This window comes from Microcaecilia unicolor, chromosome 1, assembly GCF_901765095.1.
Source record: "Microcaecilia unicolor chromosome 1, aMicUni1.1, whole genome shotgun sequence".
Lineage (NCBI taxonomy): Eukaryota > Metazoa > Chordata > Amphibia > Gymnophiona > Siphonopidae > Microcaecilia > Microcaecilia unicolor.
The window spans coordinates 616,945,269-616,960,440 of record NC_044031.1 but is presented as its reverse complement, the minus strand read 5'-3'; the positions used below and the strand labels follow the sequence as shown (position 1 = coordinate 616,960,440).

At 44.6% G+C, this 15,172-nt stretch overlaps 1 protein-coding gene across 1 annotated transcript in view; it reads right to left on the bottom strand.

Annotated features, from left to right (window-relative positions):
- The window catches only part of ARHGAP39 (Rho GTPase activating protein 39), a 503,675-nt gene that overhangs the window by 458,828 nt on the left and 29,675 nt on the right, over positions 1–15,172 (bottom strand). Inside the window, exon 2 of the mRNA XM_030219972.1 lies at positions 3,731–4,165. Within this exon, the coding sequence (XP_030075832.1) occupies positions 3,731–4,165 (435 nt within the window). The remainder of the gene's footprint in view (positions 1–3,730; positions 4,166–15,172) is intronic.

The following is a 15,172-nucleotide window of genomic DNA, read 5'->3' as shown; positions in this document are numbered from 1 at the left end:
CCCAGCATGGGGCATCCGCCAACCTCTACTGAACCGACTGTTCCAAGTCAGAAACACACAGCCAGGAGAGTCTGCACATTCCTATACTTTGAGCAGAGATCCTGGATGTCACGTCAAAAGTGTCACAGGCACCCCTGGCCGAGAACTTACAACATGCCTTCTGCTGCTTGGCCAACTGGCGTACCAATTTGACCTGCTCCAGTGGGAGACAGTCTGCCAAGTCCAACAGCTTGTGCACCAAGTCCCACATGTAGACACTCATAAAGAGCTTGTATGGTTGAATACGGGACACGAGCATTGAGACCTGGAACATATTCCTCCCGAAAGCGTCCAAGGTCCCAACCTCTCTGCCTAGGGGCTCTGAGGCATAGTCTCTAGAACTCCTGACTCTCAAGAGCAAATTCCACCAACATGGAATTGTGATGCAACTGGGGCCTATCAAAACCAGGTGTGCTGTGAATCCGATGCATCATGTCGATCTTCTTGGACAGGACAGGGACCGACAGAGGGGACTCCCAGTTCCTATTGAGGACTTCCTTCAGTACCTCATGGAGAGGGGCAGTCGTAGCCTCCCTAGAAGGGGACTCATAGTCCAGGACCTCGAGCATCTTAGCCCTGGGCTCGTCCTCATCTTCCAAATGAAATTGAATAGCCTCAGCCATTTCCTTCATCACAAAAGATGGGAATGAAAGGCTCTCCGGTTGAGATTTTCTCCTTTCCAGCAAAGGGGAGGGTTCAGAGGGGATGCCATAGGACTCATCCTCCGAAAAGTACCTTAGATCCTCCTCAGACTCCCATGAACAATCCTCATCAGTGTCAGTCAGCAACTCCTAATGAATAGGTTGAGACCGAGCCATGTCCTTGAGAGGAGTTGAGGAGTCGTCTGCCACCTCAATTCCAGTGAAGCTTCCTCCACCGAAGTCAAGGTGGTACCAGCTTGGGTGGCTGTCAACACTGGTGCCGTATGTGATACCGGCATCTGAGGCCTCACCACAGGCTGAGGGTCAAACGGAGCTACAACAGGCAGCAGGGTAGGCGCAAGGACCCTGATGCCGATGCACACCATTGCAAAAGGCCATCCAGCAGCTCAGGAAGGCCCAGATACATTCATTGAGGGCCGACACCAGGAAAGACTGGGGCACTGGCTCTGAGACAGGCTGCAGAACTGCCGGGGTCGAGACAGGAGTTGGGTCCTTGCTGCTAGCTGACCGACACATCAGCACCTCCTGGATAGATGGGAAGCAGTCCTCCTGGCGCTAACACTTTTTGGGTGCCAATTCCCTTGGCATCCCAGAGCTCCCAGTATTGTGCGCCGAGGAAGATCAATGACGATGCTTCTTTGCCTTTGCCCAATGTTTGGCATCGAGACTCCTCAGTGCCGACATTGAATCCTCACGTCACCTTGGGGTCGGGTCCGATGCTGGATAGTCCCAGGGCCCTGCACAGCAGTTGGCATCTAGACAGGTGAAGACCCACTCAATGTACTACTGCTCCCAGTGTCACAAGGTCCAGTAGCAGCCACGCGGACCATTGCTCCTTATGCAGACACCGCCGACCCCGATGGATCAGACTTGGCTCCAAAAACCTTTGCACTTTGAGCCTCTCTGGCAACCTGGGTCTGCTTCTTCACCCAAACACAGAGCTATGATCAGGCCCTAAACACTAAAGACACTAAGAATGGATGTCCATACTGACTGCACCGGGTACAGCATTTAAGCCACTGGAAACTTAAGTGGACATGGATGGAAAATCAAATGAAGTGATGGTGCCGAAAAAAGGGGCAAAGCACAAGGAAAAGAAATGGAAAAATCTGGCCAAAGTCAAGGCCTAAATGCGGCCTAGCAACGTGGAAAACAAAGGAAACTTAAAAATTGGACAAAAAATCTAAAAATATAAGGGAAGAGGAAAAAATGGGACACAAACACACAAAAAATGTCCACAAAAAAAGAATGTGAAAAGCGTAAAGAAGCTCTTCCAGACCAGACCCGTGAAGAGACACAAAAAAAAAAAACAGCCTCTCTTCAACGCAGTAGAAAAAGAACTGCAGTAACCGTGCTCTCATGGCAGATGGGAAGGCACTCACACATGCATGGTGGAAAGTGTCTCGCACTCCACAAAGCTTTGTAAAGCTTGTTATAAGCTCCAGACCAGGCAATGCGGCGCCACGTTACCCACTTGTGAGAATTAATGGCCTGCTTGTCCTCGGAGAATGTTTGTTTTCTTTCCTATTTTTAATGGAGGTCTTAATTAACCCTTTAGTGTCCAATGTTCCCATCAATCTGTTCCCATATGGATTATTACGGGAACATTGGACACTAATTAGTTCTGTACGTTTATTACTTGCTTTGTAAACCTTTCTGACTAGCTGTGCAAGAAGTGATGGTAAACAAATAAACGATAAATGATTTATCAGTCAGTTTCTTTCTAGTTTTAGCTGTTAGCTAGAGAGGTTTTCCTTTGATTCTTCTATGGGACCGGAGCTGTGATACTCGGTCCGGTGAGGTAAGAGTGTTTTCTAACTCCTCCGGGGTGGGCCCGCGATCGGGGCGTTTTTGGCGCGAAACCGCCATTTTGAATTTTCCCGCCGTCTTCGGCGATGGCTGCATGGCTGATGCTGTTGTGTCCATCAACCAGCAGGGGGAGATAGAGAGCACTCAACTTTTCACAGTGCCTCATGGCCAGCCAGCTCCACTGCCTCTTCTGTATTTGAAGCTTCCAAAGCAGTATGGCAAACCACAATGGGAATAAAATGAACTTTCCTCACAGTGAACGATGGCCCCTTAACAAGGGCATCATGAACTCAAAAGGAGGGAATGAACACATCCTCCTGGAGGGAATAAACTCGTCCTCCTTATTGTATAACTGCAGGGGATACACGCAACCTCCTGGAGGGAACAAACTCATCCTCCCAAAACATAAACTGGAGGGAATGGACTCATCCTCCTATAAGTGAACATGAATCCTGAAGACTGTTTTCCAACTTTCTCCCAAGGAAGGAACTTCAGGAAACAAGAACAGAACCTGAAACAGATTCACAGCATACAGACAATCATACAGGGAGGGCTCATGGCTTCATCTGCTATGACTAAAGGAAAGAAAATTACCAAGGTAAGAACCTAATTTTCCCTTCCTTGTCATCAAGCAGATGAATCCATTACGTATGGGATGTAACAAAGCAATCCCTATATAGGGTGGGAACAGGTCACACCACGCGCTAGCACTTGTGCTCCAAAATGCGCGTCCCTCCTAGCAGCCACATCCAGCCTGTAATGTCAGGCAAAAGAGAGCTTAGAAGCCCATGTTCCTGCACTGCATATCTCTTGACAAGAGAGTGCTCCAGTTTCAGCCCAAGAGGAAGAAATCGCTCTGGTAGAATGTGCCTTAAAGGCTACAGGCGGAGACCGGCCGGCAAGCAGCTAAGCTGAAAAGATAGTTTCTTTGAGCCAGCGGGCAATAGTGGCTTTAGACGCTGGAGACCCTCTGCGAGGACCTGATAGCAAAACAAACAGATGATCATAGATCCTGAAAGAGATAGGTTCACCTCCTGATCAATTCTCTGCTGTTAAAATAAAAACTACAATTATACCACAATGGGTATTACAAATTCTTAAGATCAAATAACTATTTTCTACTAATTTCAAAGTAAGATCAGAATAACTAACCCATTCATTTCATTTTTCTAAAATCAATGATGTACTTTACATTAGAATATTGACCAGCATGATTTTACCTTTCGGTTTCTTCTTTAATAACAGTGTACTGTGTTGATTGTCGATTAGACCTTGCCTGTTCCTGTGCCTTTTCACTGCCCTCAAAATCTTGGTCTAATGAAGAGCTAGTGCTGCCCTCCCTGCTAACATTACTGCTTCTTCCGGGACTATTTTCTGTTGATGCTCTGGGTGACTCTGTGTTCTGTTTTAAGGTCTGGAGCTTGGCCAGTGGAATGATGTCACAGTTTTGCGGCCGATGCCACACAGTCCTCTGGGTGCTGGCATTGTAGTAATAGAACCGAGAAGTATTTGGATCAAAAAGTTCCCACCACTGGTTTTCATTGGTACGTTTTATCCTGACTCCTGAAGGTGGATCCCACACACATTCCCCAGAGATGAGGTTGGCATACATGCACTCCCGGGTTCGAGGCTCAATTATTTCCACCCATTCAAGCCTGTAAAAGAAAAAAAAATTCTTTAATCTCTGTGAGAAGTCTGAAAAAAAGCTCTGAGTAAGGAAGATATAATATGATACCACTATTTACATAACTATATTTTAATAATCTTAAAAATGTTTACTGCATATATTGCGATGAGGGTCATTCGGAGTCACTAAAAAGACAAATGCAGTATTAAATTTTACATTTTGATGGAGCATGATCTGCCTCATTCATAGGTTTGAATTAGCAACAGCAGAGAAAATACCACCAAAATTCTAACTTTGAAAACATATGGCAATCCCTTGACCAGTATATATCAAAAAGAATGCTAGGGAGCTGTGTCGAATATGATACTACCATATGATACTACAAACATATGGCACACATATGTTTGATTGGGTTTTTTTGTTTTTGCTTTTGTTGTTTTGCAATGTATGCTTGGGGCACTGCTGAATGTACAATTTATAATTTCAATAAAAATAGAAGAACTCACTAAATGGCTACCAAATAGCCATCTAAAACAAAAAGGAAGAGATCAAAAGTTTAAATGATAGGATGTACCGAAAAAATATGTCTTACCTGATAATTTGTTTTTCCTTTAGTCGCAGTAGATGAATCCAGAGACGGGTTGTGACCATCTACCAGCAGGTGGAGATATAGAGCACCGAACTGCATTGTCTTATAGAATGGGATGCTCCTTGGTCATGCGAAAAAACATAGAAGAAACCAGTCTTTGCAAAAAAAAACAAGCAATGGACAAAACAGCGAAGATGACTAAAAGGTAAAAAAGTAAAGAAAAGAAAAAAAAATTGTAGAAAAAAATAAGTAAAAAATAATAAAACTAGACGACACTAATAATATAAATATTTTAAAAATATATTTATTATAAAAATACAAAACAGGGGGTGATCGAGACTCGACACAGCTGTGTTTCGGCCGGTCAGGCCTGCATCAGGAGTCTCTTCACCATATGTAGTCTCTTGCTCTATTTCTACATTGGATGGTTTATGTATTTGTACGTGGAAAAACCTACTGAAAAACTGTAACGAAGCATCTACGACTCTCCGATTTTCTCTTCAAAAAACTTTGTAGCATTAAGATCAAACTCAAAACAGTATAGACTAGAGAAGCACTAATCGGCATCTCGCATCTGAGGAATTAAAAACATGCTCCTTGATCAGTCAGTATTTCTCATGACAAAGCAGAAGAAAACAGAATTATAATATTTCTCTTTCCTTTTTAGGGAAAAGTGAAAATCCAAGAACTGCAAACTGATTACAACAGTCCATATAAAATATAAAAATGCAGCAACAAATTCCAACAGAAAGAACCGATAGGAACCGCCAGAAAAACAGGGTGGGGGGGACCTCTGGATTCATCTGCTGCAACTAAAGGAAAGAAAATTGTCAGGTAATCAATAATTTTTGTTCCTTAGCATCAGCAGCAGATGAACCAGACACTTGTGGGACGACGTAGGAAAGTAGTCCTAAAGTAGGATGGAAACCTGAAGCTCCCACAGATAGCACCAATATTCCAAAAGATGCATCTGACCGAGCAGACATCCAAATGGTAGTGTCTGGAGAAGATATGCAAGGAAGATTATGTTGCTGCCCTACATATTTCCTCCAGGGAGAACAGACAGGCTTCCGCCCAGGAAGTCATGATGAACAACAGAAAGAAATGCCTTCCCTAACCCTATGTCAAATAATCACTCCCAGATATGCCAAGATTTGTGTTGGAAACAAATGACTCTTGGTAAAATGGAATACCAATCCTAAAAACTGAAGAAAAATAGCTATCTTGGATGAAACCTGCTGACTCTCTTGATAGGAAGAGTCACAAATCAGACAAATCATGAGGTATGGATGAACCTGCAATCCATCCGTGTGAAGGAAGGCTGCCACTACTACCATGACCTTGAAAAAATGTCCTTGATGATGTGGAAAAGCTGAACGACATGGTCATAAATTGATAATGTTTTCCAAGGATTGCAAATCACAAATCTTCTGTGTGAAATGGGAATATGAAAACACCCTTCCTTGAGATCTGCAATGTTCCCATTGTGAAATGTTAAACCTTTAACTGACTCTTGACATCCAAACTCAGGTGGAAGGAAGCTCCCTTCTTTGGAACTACAAAGTAAATGGAATAATTACAAAGTAAATGGAATAACTTCCTGTTCCCCAATTGCAACTGGGGACAGTCTCGACTGTGCCTAAATGAAAAAGCGTTTCCAAGGTGGCTTAAATTTGGGCTGGAGCTTGCATGGGGATTCCAAAAAAACATCTGCAGTGCAATGGGAGAACTCCAGTTTGTAACCCTGCTTTAGTATTTCCAAGACACATTGTTACAAGGTAATTCTGGTCTACTCCTCATGGAACCTGAAGAGGAGTCCTGCTATTAAGAAACCCAAGGAGTGAACCGAGACCCCATCATCGGGACATGCAGAAGGCAATGGTAGACCTGGAGTTTGAAGCCGAGTTCTCTCTATCAGCATGAAAGACAGCTTGCCTTTGTTGAAGTGAGACCCTCAGAGTTAGATTTGTCTGGCCTGTAGCACTTGGCCTCACGAAACCTAAAACAAGGCTGAGAGGATTTAAAAGAATCTTTAGGCTTCCCTCTGGCAATCTCTGAGACTTGGAGTCTCCAAGGTCTTTACCCAACTTCTCTAGATCTTCCCCAAACAAAAGTTTATCTCTAAAAGGTAGCTTGCTAAATGTGACTTAGAAGCCACATCAGCTGTCCAATGCCTAAACCAGAGCTATCTTCCTGCCAAAAGGGTCAAGAATTGGCTAGTGTGGCTGTACACTAGAACTGGTTAGCAAGACTGTGTATTAGAGCTAACTAGTGTGGCAGACAGCCAGAGCCAGATGGTGTAGTAGAATATGGCTGCTTGTACCATTGTGCACTATTGATGGCAAGCTGCAGTGGGACTTGAACCAGCAACCTCTCTACTCTCTCAGCTGGCTGTTTTAACCATTAAGCTATTCCTCTACATTGAAGTAGTTCTGTAATATCCTTCCTTTATTTATATCAATAAAGTGGGTCCTTCTTTTATTTATTTATTTATTTATATCAATAAAGACTGTTGGATTCATATCTCCAGTGTTGATTCGTCTTTGGTCAGGCTATACTTTTGCCTGCTCTGATTCGTCATCGTAGAGGATTTCCCTGTTTCGCATTTTGGACATTTCTCACAGAAATATGAGCCAAAAGCACTGAGCCTGAATCTAAACTAAACTCCTTTATAAAGATGCTGAAAAAATGAATACCTGTACTGCCATGATAAAAAGAGTTCTGGTAACGGATCTACGGAATCTTAGCGGAGATTGGATGGCAACGCTGGTAATTGGGAAGCAAAACCAGTGCTGGGCAGACTTTTATGGTTTACACCCTGATCGTAACTGAATATATATGGAATGTTCAAGTACAGTGCTAAGCAGACTTTTACGGTCTGTGCCCTGAGAAAGGCAAGGAAAAATCAAACTCGGGTATACATATAAAGTATCACATACCATGCAAAATGAGCTTATCTTGTTGGGCAGACTGGATGGACCGTACAGGTCTTTATCTGCTGTCATTTACTATGTTACTATTGAAAGTTTCTCAGAGCCAGTGTAACAAAAAAAGTTCTACAAAAGAAGTGAGGGAACCTTTCAGGATGGGTTCTTTTTTTTTTTTTTTTTTAAATTACTGCCCTCTAAATGAAAGGTATCTAAGAATATGAGAACACTAAATAGGCCCTTTCAGAGGACCCAACACACACAGTGCACTGCCCTGATGCTGTTCACTGGCTCCCACACTAGGAACAGCATTTAATAAACTCTGGAACTATAAGTAAAAACTTAACTCATCACAGACAGAGTGGCTTGTTGGTGACTGCTGCCACCAATTAATCCATTTTAGGCAAATGTAGCTTTTCCAGCTCAGGCGTGAAAATGGGGTAAAGATGTGACATAGCCGCTGCCACTCGAAAGGCAATGTCTGGGGTGACCCAGTGAGCAGAAATGACTTCCCTGCATGGTCTCATGCACTGGAAAAAAGACTGAACCGGTAGTCTAGTGCTTGCCATTTTATGATTAGCAGATGCAGGTGTAGCAGGATCAGAAGAAGAAATATTAAGAACCTGGAGAGCCTTAGGTATAAAAGAAGGCAACTCTCCCCTTATGAAACACCTGCACTATGGTGGGATCATCAGATTCCTCTGCAAATAGCTCCCCCTCCTCCAATTCCTCATGCATTTGTGAAGAAAGGGTCTTCCCTGAAATTAAATGACTCCCTCAGAATGAGTGGGAGACAGAGGAGCAATAGGCCCTACTTCTGAGCAAGAGTGCAAATATCTCCTCTTTGGGGCAGAGTCCATCAGTGGAGACTGTGAGGCAAGGAACAAGCCATAAATCTCCAAAGGCTGAGCTAACAAGGAACTGGCAGTTCCCCTATCAGACTTCTGCAACATATAGGCATTATGGAGCAGCAGAATGAACTCAGGAAGCTGGGGGGGGGGGGGGGGTCAGAAGACCCCAGTCCCAGAGAAACCCCCAGAGCAGCTGGCATGTGTGTAAGGACCTCTGAAGCAATGCTGGGTAAAGGAGCTGCCGGCAGTGCTGCTCCCAAATCACACTGTTGTATAAAAGACTGCTGGATCACTCCTCTGCATAGCCATACGGACACTGTCCCAGTGCTGCTCACCACTTCCCACAGAGGAACCAGCTTTTAACAACTTTGGCAGCCATTGCAAAGAAAAAAGTAAAACCGCAACTGACCCAAAGGTCAAAGAAAATGTAAAGATGCACTCACCCTATGGCCAGCCAGCCATCGGTCTTGCCTGTGCTGCTGGAAGCACACTCACCTCCTCTCTATCACTAAACCCTTTATACTGGCCCAAACCAGTATCTTCCCTGCAGCCAAGGCTGTGTGTGGGCTTTAAAGAATTATGTCCCAATTTTTTTTTCAGTGAGGAAGGAGAATGGAGGAAGGGCTGAAGAGGGGAGAAGTGTGGGGAAGGGACCTGGTACCACCAGGTGTACCCCCTAAAGCCGGCACCGCTCAGCCATGCACCCCAAAGCTCTACTGAACTGATGGGCCGATTATCAAAACCCGAGCTATTCAGGATAGCGCTCTCAAAATACCGCCAGAGAGACTCAAAACAGGAGACACCATCAGATGAGACCAGGAGCTTGTGAGAGACCATCCATCTCTGTCTGCTGGAGATAAATACTAACTGACCAAGGAGCATCCCATTCTATAAGACAGTGCACTTCAACACGCTCTATCTCCATCTGCTGGTAGATGGCCACAACCCACAAGTCACTGGATTCATCTGTTGCTGATAAGGAATAATGTATCTCTGCTCATAAAAGATGCTACCTCTTGGGCTATTCCACAAAGAAACATATACATAAACTATGTTGGAAGGTAGAAACTAAAGTGACCCACCCAATATTCCCATTTTCACTGCCTACTGTGCTATCTCAGGTCTTTATCAACTGCTTTGGTATGCAGGTTGGAGTATCAATGGCACCATTTTTATTTTGGTGCTGCTGCCTGTAGAAGAATGTCAGTTCCCTCCTGCTAGCAAAGATTCTGAGGCTTTTGTAGAGATGACTGGAGTCTGGGCAAGGCTGAAGAAGTCAGAGATCCCCTTCGGTACATTGGAACAGAAGACATTAATGCTCCAAAGGTCTATTTTATAATTTTGCAGGTGTTTCAAAGAGATATGTTCTGGGGGGGTGGGGTGTTTGGGGTTTTTTTTTGGGGGGGGGGGGGAGAAAGGGAGCCCTATTTCATGTTTTGGGTAGTGGGGCCTAAAAGTGTTATGGTCTTTTCTGGGTGGGAGAGACCCAGGGAACTTATGATTTGAGCTGCAAAGCATAGAAGTGCCACGTTCTGTTTTCCCAGGGAAGGGAGCAGATGAAAAGGGGGAAAGGAAGGTCCATTTTGTGTTTTGAGGGTGAGAAGCGCCCTAGATTGCCACCTTCCCCAACCCCCCCCCCCCCCCCCAAGTCTTCATCCTCACAATAGCTTGTCAGCAGCCTGTGTTACCTGGTTATAATACTCAAGAAACACAGGCTGCTGAGAAGAGTGGAGGAGTGGCGTAGTGGTTAGGGTGGTGGACTTTGGTCCTGGGGAACTGAGGAACAGAGTTCAATTCCCACTTCAGGCACAGGCAGCTCCTTGTGACTCTGGGCAAGTCACTTAACCCTCCATTGCCCCATGTAAGCCGCATTGAGCCTGCCATGAGTGGGAAAGCGCGGGGTACAAATGTAACAAAAAAAAAAAAGAACAGTTAAACATGAGTTTGAGGACAAAAGCAGGATTCAATTGCACTAAAGTGCCTGCATGTCATTTAACATGCCCAATGCGTACCATTAATTTTGAATATCAAAAATTAAACCTGGAAGGGGAGTGACATGATACACTGAGCAGTGTTTCATTCCCATCATCATTAAGTCAATACTTTGATTATTTGCCTACTTTGTTGCACTTCTGTTGACTCTTCATGGCGAAAATACAGCCTAAACAATTTCTGCAAGCTATGTGGCCAGATCATGCTAACAAACCAGAAAAAACTGCAAAACAATTGGCTGTTAAGTGTGACAACCACAAAGGAGGGCCATGTGTTGGAGGATGAGGCCTAGCTTGCTGCATCTGTTTCTCAACTGGTGGTTGGAAAGGTGAAAGCTCATGAAAGTGTTAGTGGAAAAGATCACTAAGCCACTGGACTCGCACCTAGGAGTTGTGAATAAAGTGGCACAGCTTATATCCTTGGTCCAAGAGAGCAATATAAAGCTTGGGTGAGTGAGTAGGAAGATGCTCTGACTGAGGTCACATACTGAAAGAACTTGATATTGCTGATCTGCTACTAGTAATCTGTAACCTATCATTAAAATTGTCAGTACCACCTGAAGATTAGAGAGTGACTAATGTTACACTGAATTAAAAAAAAAAAAAAAGGTTCCAGAGATTATTCCGGAAGTTACAGACTGGTAAGCCTGATGTCAGTGTTGTGCAAAATAATGGAAACTGTTATAAAGAATAAAATTAATGAATACATAGACAAGGAAAAATTAGTTAGTTACCTGATAATTTTCTTTCCGGATCAGTCCGGACAAATCGGTTGCAACTATCCACCAGCAGGTGGAGACAGAGAACTCTAATGAGTTGTGCTTCATAGGCTCCTGTGCTTAGCAACCAAGCTAGTATTCAATAACAAAAAAGTGAGAGAGTGACTTCCAGAGAAAAAAAACTCCAGCCTCTAGATAGAAAAAGCACTATGAAATACAGGAAAAACTCGTGCCTTAGAAATAATGGAACCAGAAACAACACAAACACATGAAATTACATAGAACCCAGAAAAAACGAATCTATCACAGAAGGGTGGGCTCTGGACTGATCCTTTGGGACTAAAGGAAAGAAAATTATCAGGTAATTAACTAATTTTTCGTTCCATTACATCCCAAGGATCAGTCCAGACACATGGGATGTACAAAAGCAATTCTTACGAGGGGAGGGACTGCGATATTCCTGCGAAAAAGGAATGAAAAGACTGTTTCACTGACCAACAGCTCTCTGCCAATGAAACTGCCCTAGACTCTGCCAAAGAAGTCACCAAAGACCTGATAGAATGAGCCTTGGCATGCATGGGAGCAGATCTACCCCTCAGAATGTAAGCTGAAGAAATAGAATCCTTAAGCCATCGAGCCACTGACGCTTTGTAGGCCAGCAAACCCTTCCGGGTCCCGCAAAGAGGACAAAAAGATGAGCAGATCGCCTGAAATAATTGATAGTGGTATGACAACGCATAAGAACGTGCTTCACATCCAACAGTCGCAGGGAAGCATATTCTGCAGAATAGACATCCCTGAAAAAAGAAGGAAGAAACAGTCTGACTGACATGAAAAGGAGATACAATCTTCAGCAAAAAGGATGTAACTGTCCATATGGAAACTCCCGATTCAGAAAAGCAGAGAAAAGGATCCCTGCAAGAGACAGCCTGAAGCTCTGAAACTCTCTGTGCGGACAAAATGGCAACTAGAAATACTGCCTTTAAAAATATGATCTTTGATAGTTGTTGAACAAAGGGGCTCAAAGAGGGCCGACTGAACAGCCTTAAGAACCACTTGAAGACTTCACTGAGGATAAGCAGCATAAAATGTATTGTACTGTTTTGGGATCTTGCCAGGTACCTGTATCCTGAATTGGCCACTGTTGGAAACAGGATGCTGGGCTTGATGGACCTTCAGTCTGTTCCTGTACGGCAACACTTATATACTTAGATGAGCAACTTCCTTGAGGAATTACACTAAATCGGGGTGAGAAGCCAATGAGGCATTCTGTATCTTGCCTCTATGACACGCCAATGTTGCCACCTGAACATTGAGCGAATTGAGAGCCAAGCCTTTTTGAATCCCTCCTGAATGAAGGATAAAATTTGAGACAAGGAAGCACAAAATGAAGAAACACCATTCTGTGCACACCAGCTCTCAAAAGTTCTCCACACTCTAGCATAAGAAGTGGACTGCTTTCGGGCTTGCAGCAAGATAGTAATAACATAATCCATGTAACCCTTCTTCCTCAATCACGCCCTCAAAGTGGGAGGGATCCTCCATAAGTACTGTACCCAAGATTGTCTGTGGAGGAACAGTCAACAGAGAAGCGATTTCAAGATGGATACGGTCCACATACCAGGGACATCTGGGCCAGTCCAGAGATACATGAACTACATTCCCAAGATGACGTGCAATCCAGTGCAATGTTCTTCCCATGAGAGGCCATGCAGGAAACACGTAAAGAAGGCCGTACAATGGGCAAAGATGTACCAGTGCATCCGGGTGTAGATTCTGTGTACTTGTGCATTGAGTCTGGATGCCGTGAGGTTTAGAAGCGGAAGGCGCCACTGTGTGTAAATGAGGCAAAATGCAGTCTTTGAGAGTTGCCATTCCCCAGGTCCAGAGACACTCTGTTGAGAAAATCCGCTTTCAAGTTCAGTGAGCCCACTATGTGAGACGCTGAAATCATAAGACTGTTCAATTCCAGCCACTGAAAAAGAAGACGCGCCTCCTAGACTAAAGATACACTCTTTGTTCCCTCTTGACTGTTGATGCAAAACACGGTTGTAACATTGTCCAAGTGTACGTGCACCAGCCTCCCATGAAGAAGAGAAGCAAAGGCTAGTAGAGCTTTCCAGACAGCTTGGAGTTCTGTTGATGGACCAGGAAGCCTCCACTCTTGACCAGTGGCTCTGTGCAGAGTTGGGGAGATAACGGGCTCCCCATCTCAAGAGGCTGGCATCAGAAGTGAGAACACACCAACTGGGAGTCATAAGGGCAACCCCACCTGAGTGTGCGCATGGAGAAGCCACCAAGTCAGACTCTATCTGGCTTGAGGTGTCCACTGAACCAGCAGGTCGTTGTCCCCAAGACCAGAGACCACTAGCTCAACAAGGACGACTGCAGGGGATGCATGTGGAACTTCATCCAAGGAGAACATCCAAAGTTGCCGCCATAGAGACAAGAACCTGAGCATAACCCCACGTCTGTGGGCAGGGAAGGCACTCCCGCACATAAGATGTTTCCCTGTTCTCAACGGAATGCAAAGTAGCTACTAATAATGATTGATTTTGTCTGCTCATTCTGTACACATGGTGCAATCCATAATTTTACAGCTTAGAAGTTACTTAATTCACTGTAGGTATTTTTATATTGATGGGTGCAGTATGGGCGGGAGGGGTGCCTGTCATCACTAATATCCCCAACCTCCTGCCCATGCATTGGGAGGGATATGTTGGGTTCGTAGGAGGGAAGGGAAGGTTTATTGAGGAGAGAAAGGGAGGGGGAGGGATACATGGAGGAGAGGAATACATGGAGGGGAGAATATGGGAGCAATAGGTATACCAATCATGCCTATGATTTGTCCAAAACCGGTGGTAAAGTGTGAGGAACTCCTGAGGGTCAGGGAAGAAGGGATCCGGGAAAGGAGCAAGATGGGTAGGTTTCAAACCCGGGATTCCAACTACAAGACCCAGGATCCTAGGGGCTGGGAAGCCACGCCCCCACAGAAGCATAAGTTTCCCAAGAGCCAGAGAAGGGAGGAGGACTACAGTTCCCAAGAACCCCTGCAAAGCCTTGGGGGCAAGCAAAGGGAGCAGCAAGGGAACTACAATTTCCAAGATCCCGAGGGAGAGGAGGGGGATTGGCTGAGGAGGAATAATCAGGAGGGAGAGGACTAGCTGGGGACCATAAAGGGAGAGGAGCCCATGGAATGGGAGGGGGAAAAAGGGTCAGAATGGAGATCCAAGACCAAGATGATTGGGAAGTGAGCCCATGGAGACTGCTGCTCTAGCTCAGGTACAAGGGAAGAAGTTGAAAGGCTTCATAACAAAACTTCTTCAAGGATGGGGAAAGCTTGGAGGAAAAGATAAGCAGCTGTTCCACTCAAGGGGGAGAGAGGTGCCGTGCTTTTTAAACAGTGAATGATTTCAGCTGTGGCCAGAAGTCAGACCTGGCTGGAGAAACAGGTAGTGACTTGAACTGTGTCCAGGAACCTGGCCGTACTGGGGAAGCAGTGTGATTTGAACTATGTCCACACGTCATGCCATGCTGGGGAAAGAAGTGAGTGATTTGAATTATGTCCAGAAGTCATGCCATGCTGGGGAAGCAGTGAGTGATTTGAACTGTGTCCAGAAGTGGTGCCATGCTGGGGAAACAGTGAGTGACTTGAACTGTGTTCAGAACACTGTCATGCTGGGGAAACAGTGAGTGATTTAAAACTGTGTCCAGAAGTCATCAATTTACATCTAGATAATCAAAAAATGACAGTAATACAAAAAATGTACTTGACTTTTTAAACTACTGGCAACTCACACAACCATTCAGAAATACCTCTCACCAGAAAGGTCACCTACTTGACCTATTAACCTATAAATTTGCAAACAAGAACAACTTTCATCTAAGTAACCATACTTGGACTCAAACTCCCTGGTCAGATTACAATAAACTCGAGTTTTCTTTCTATTGGAGGGAA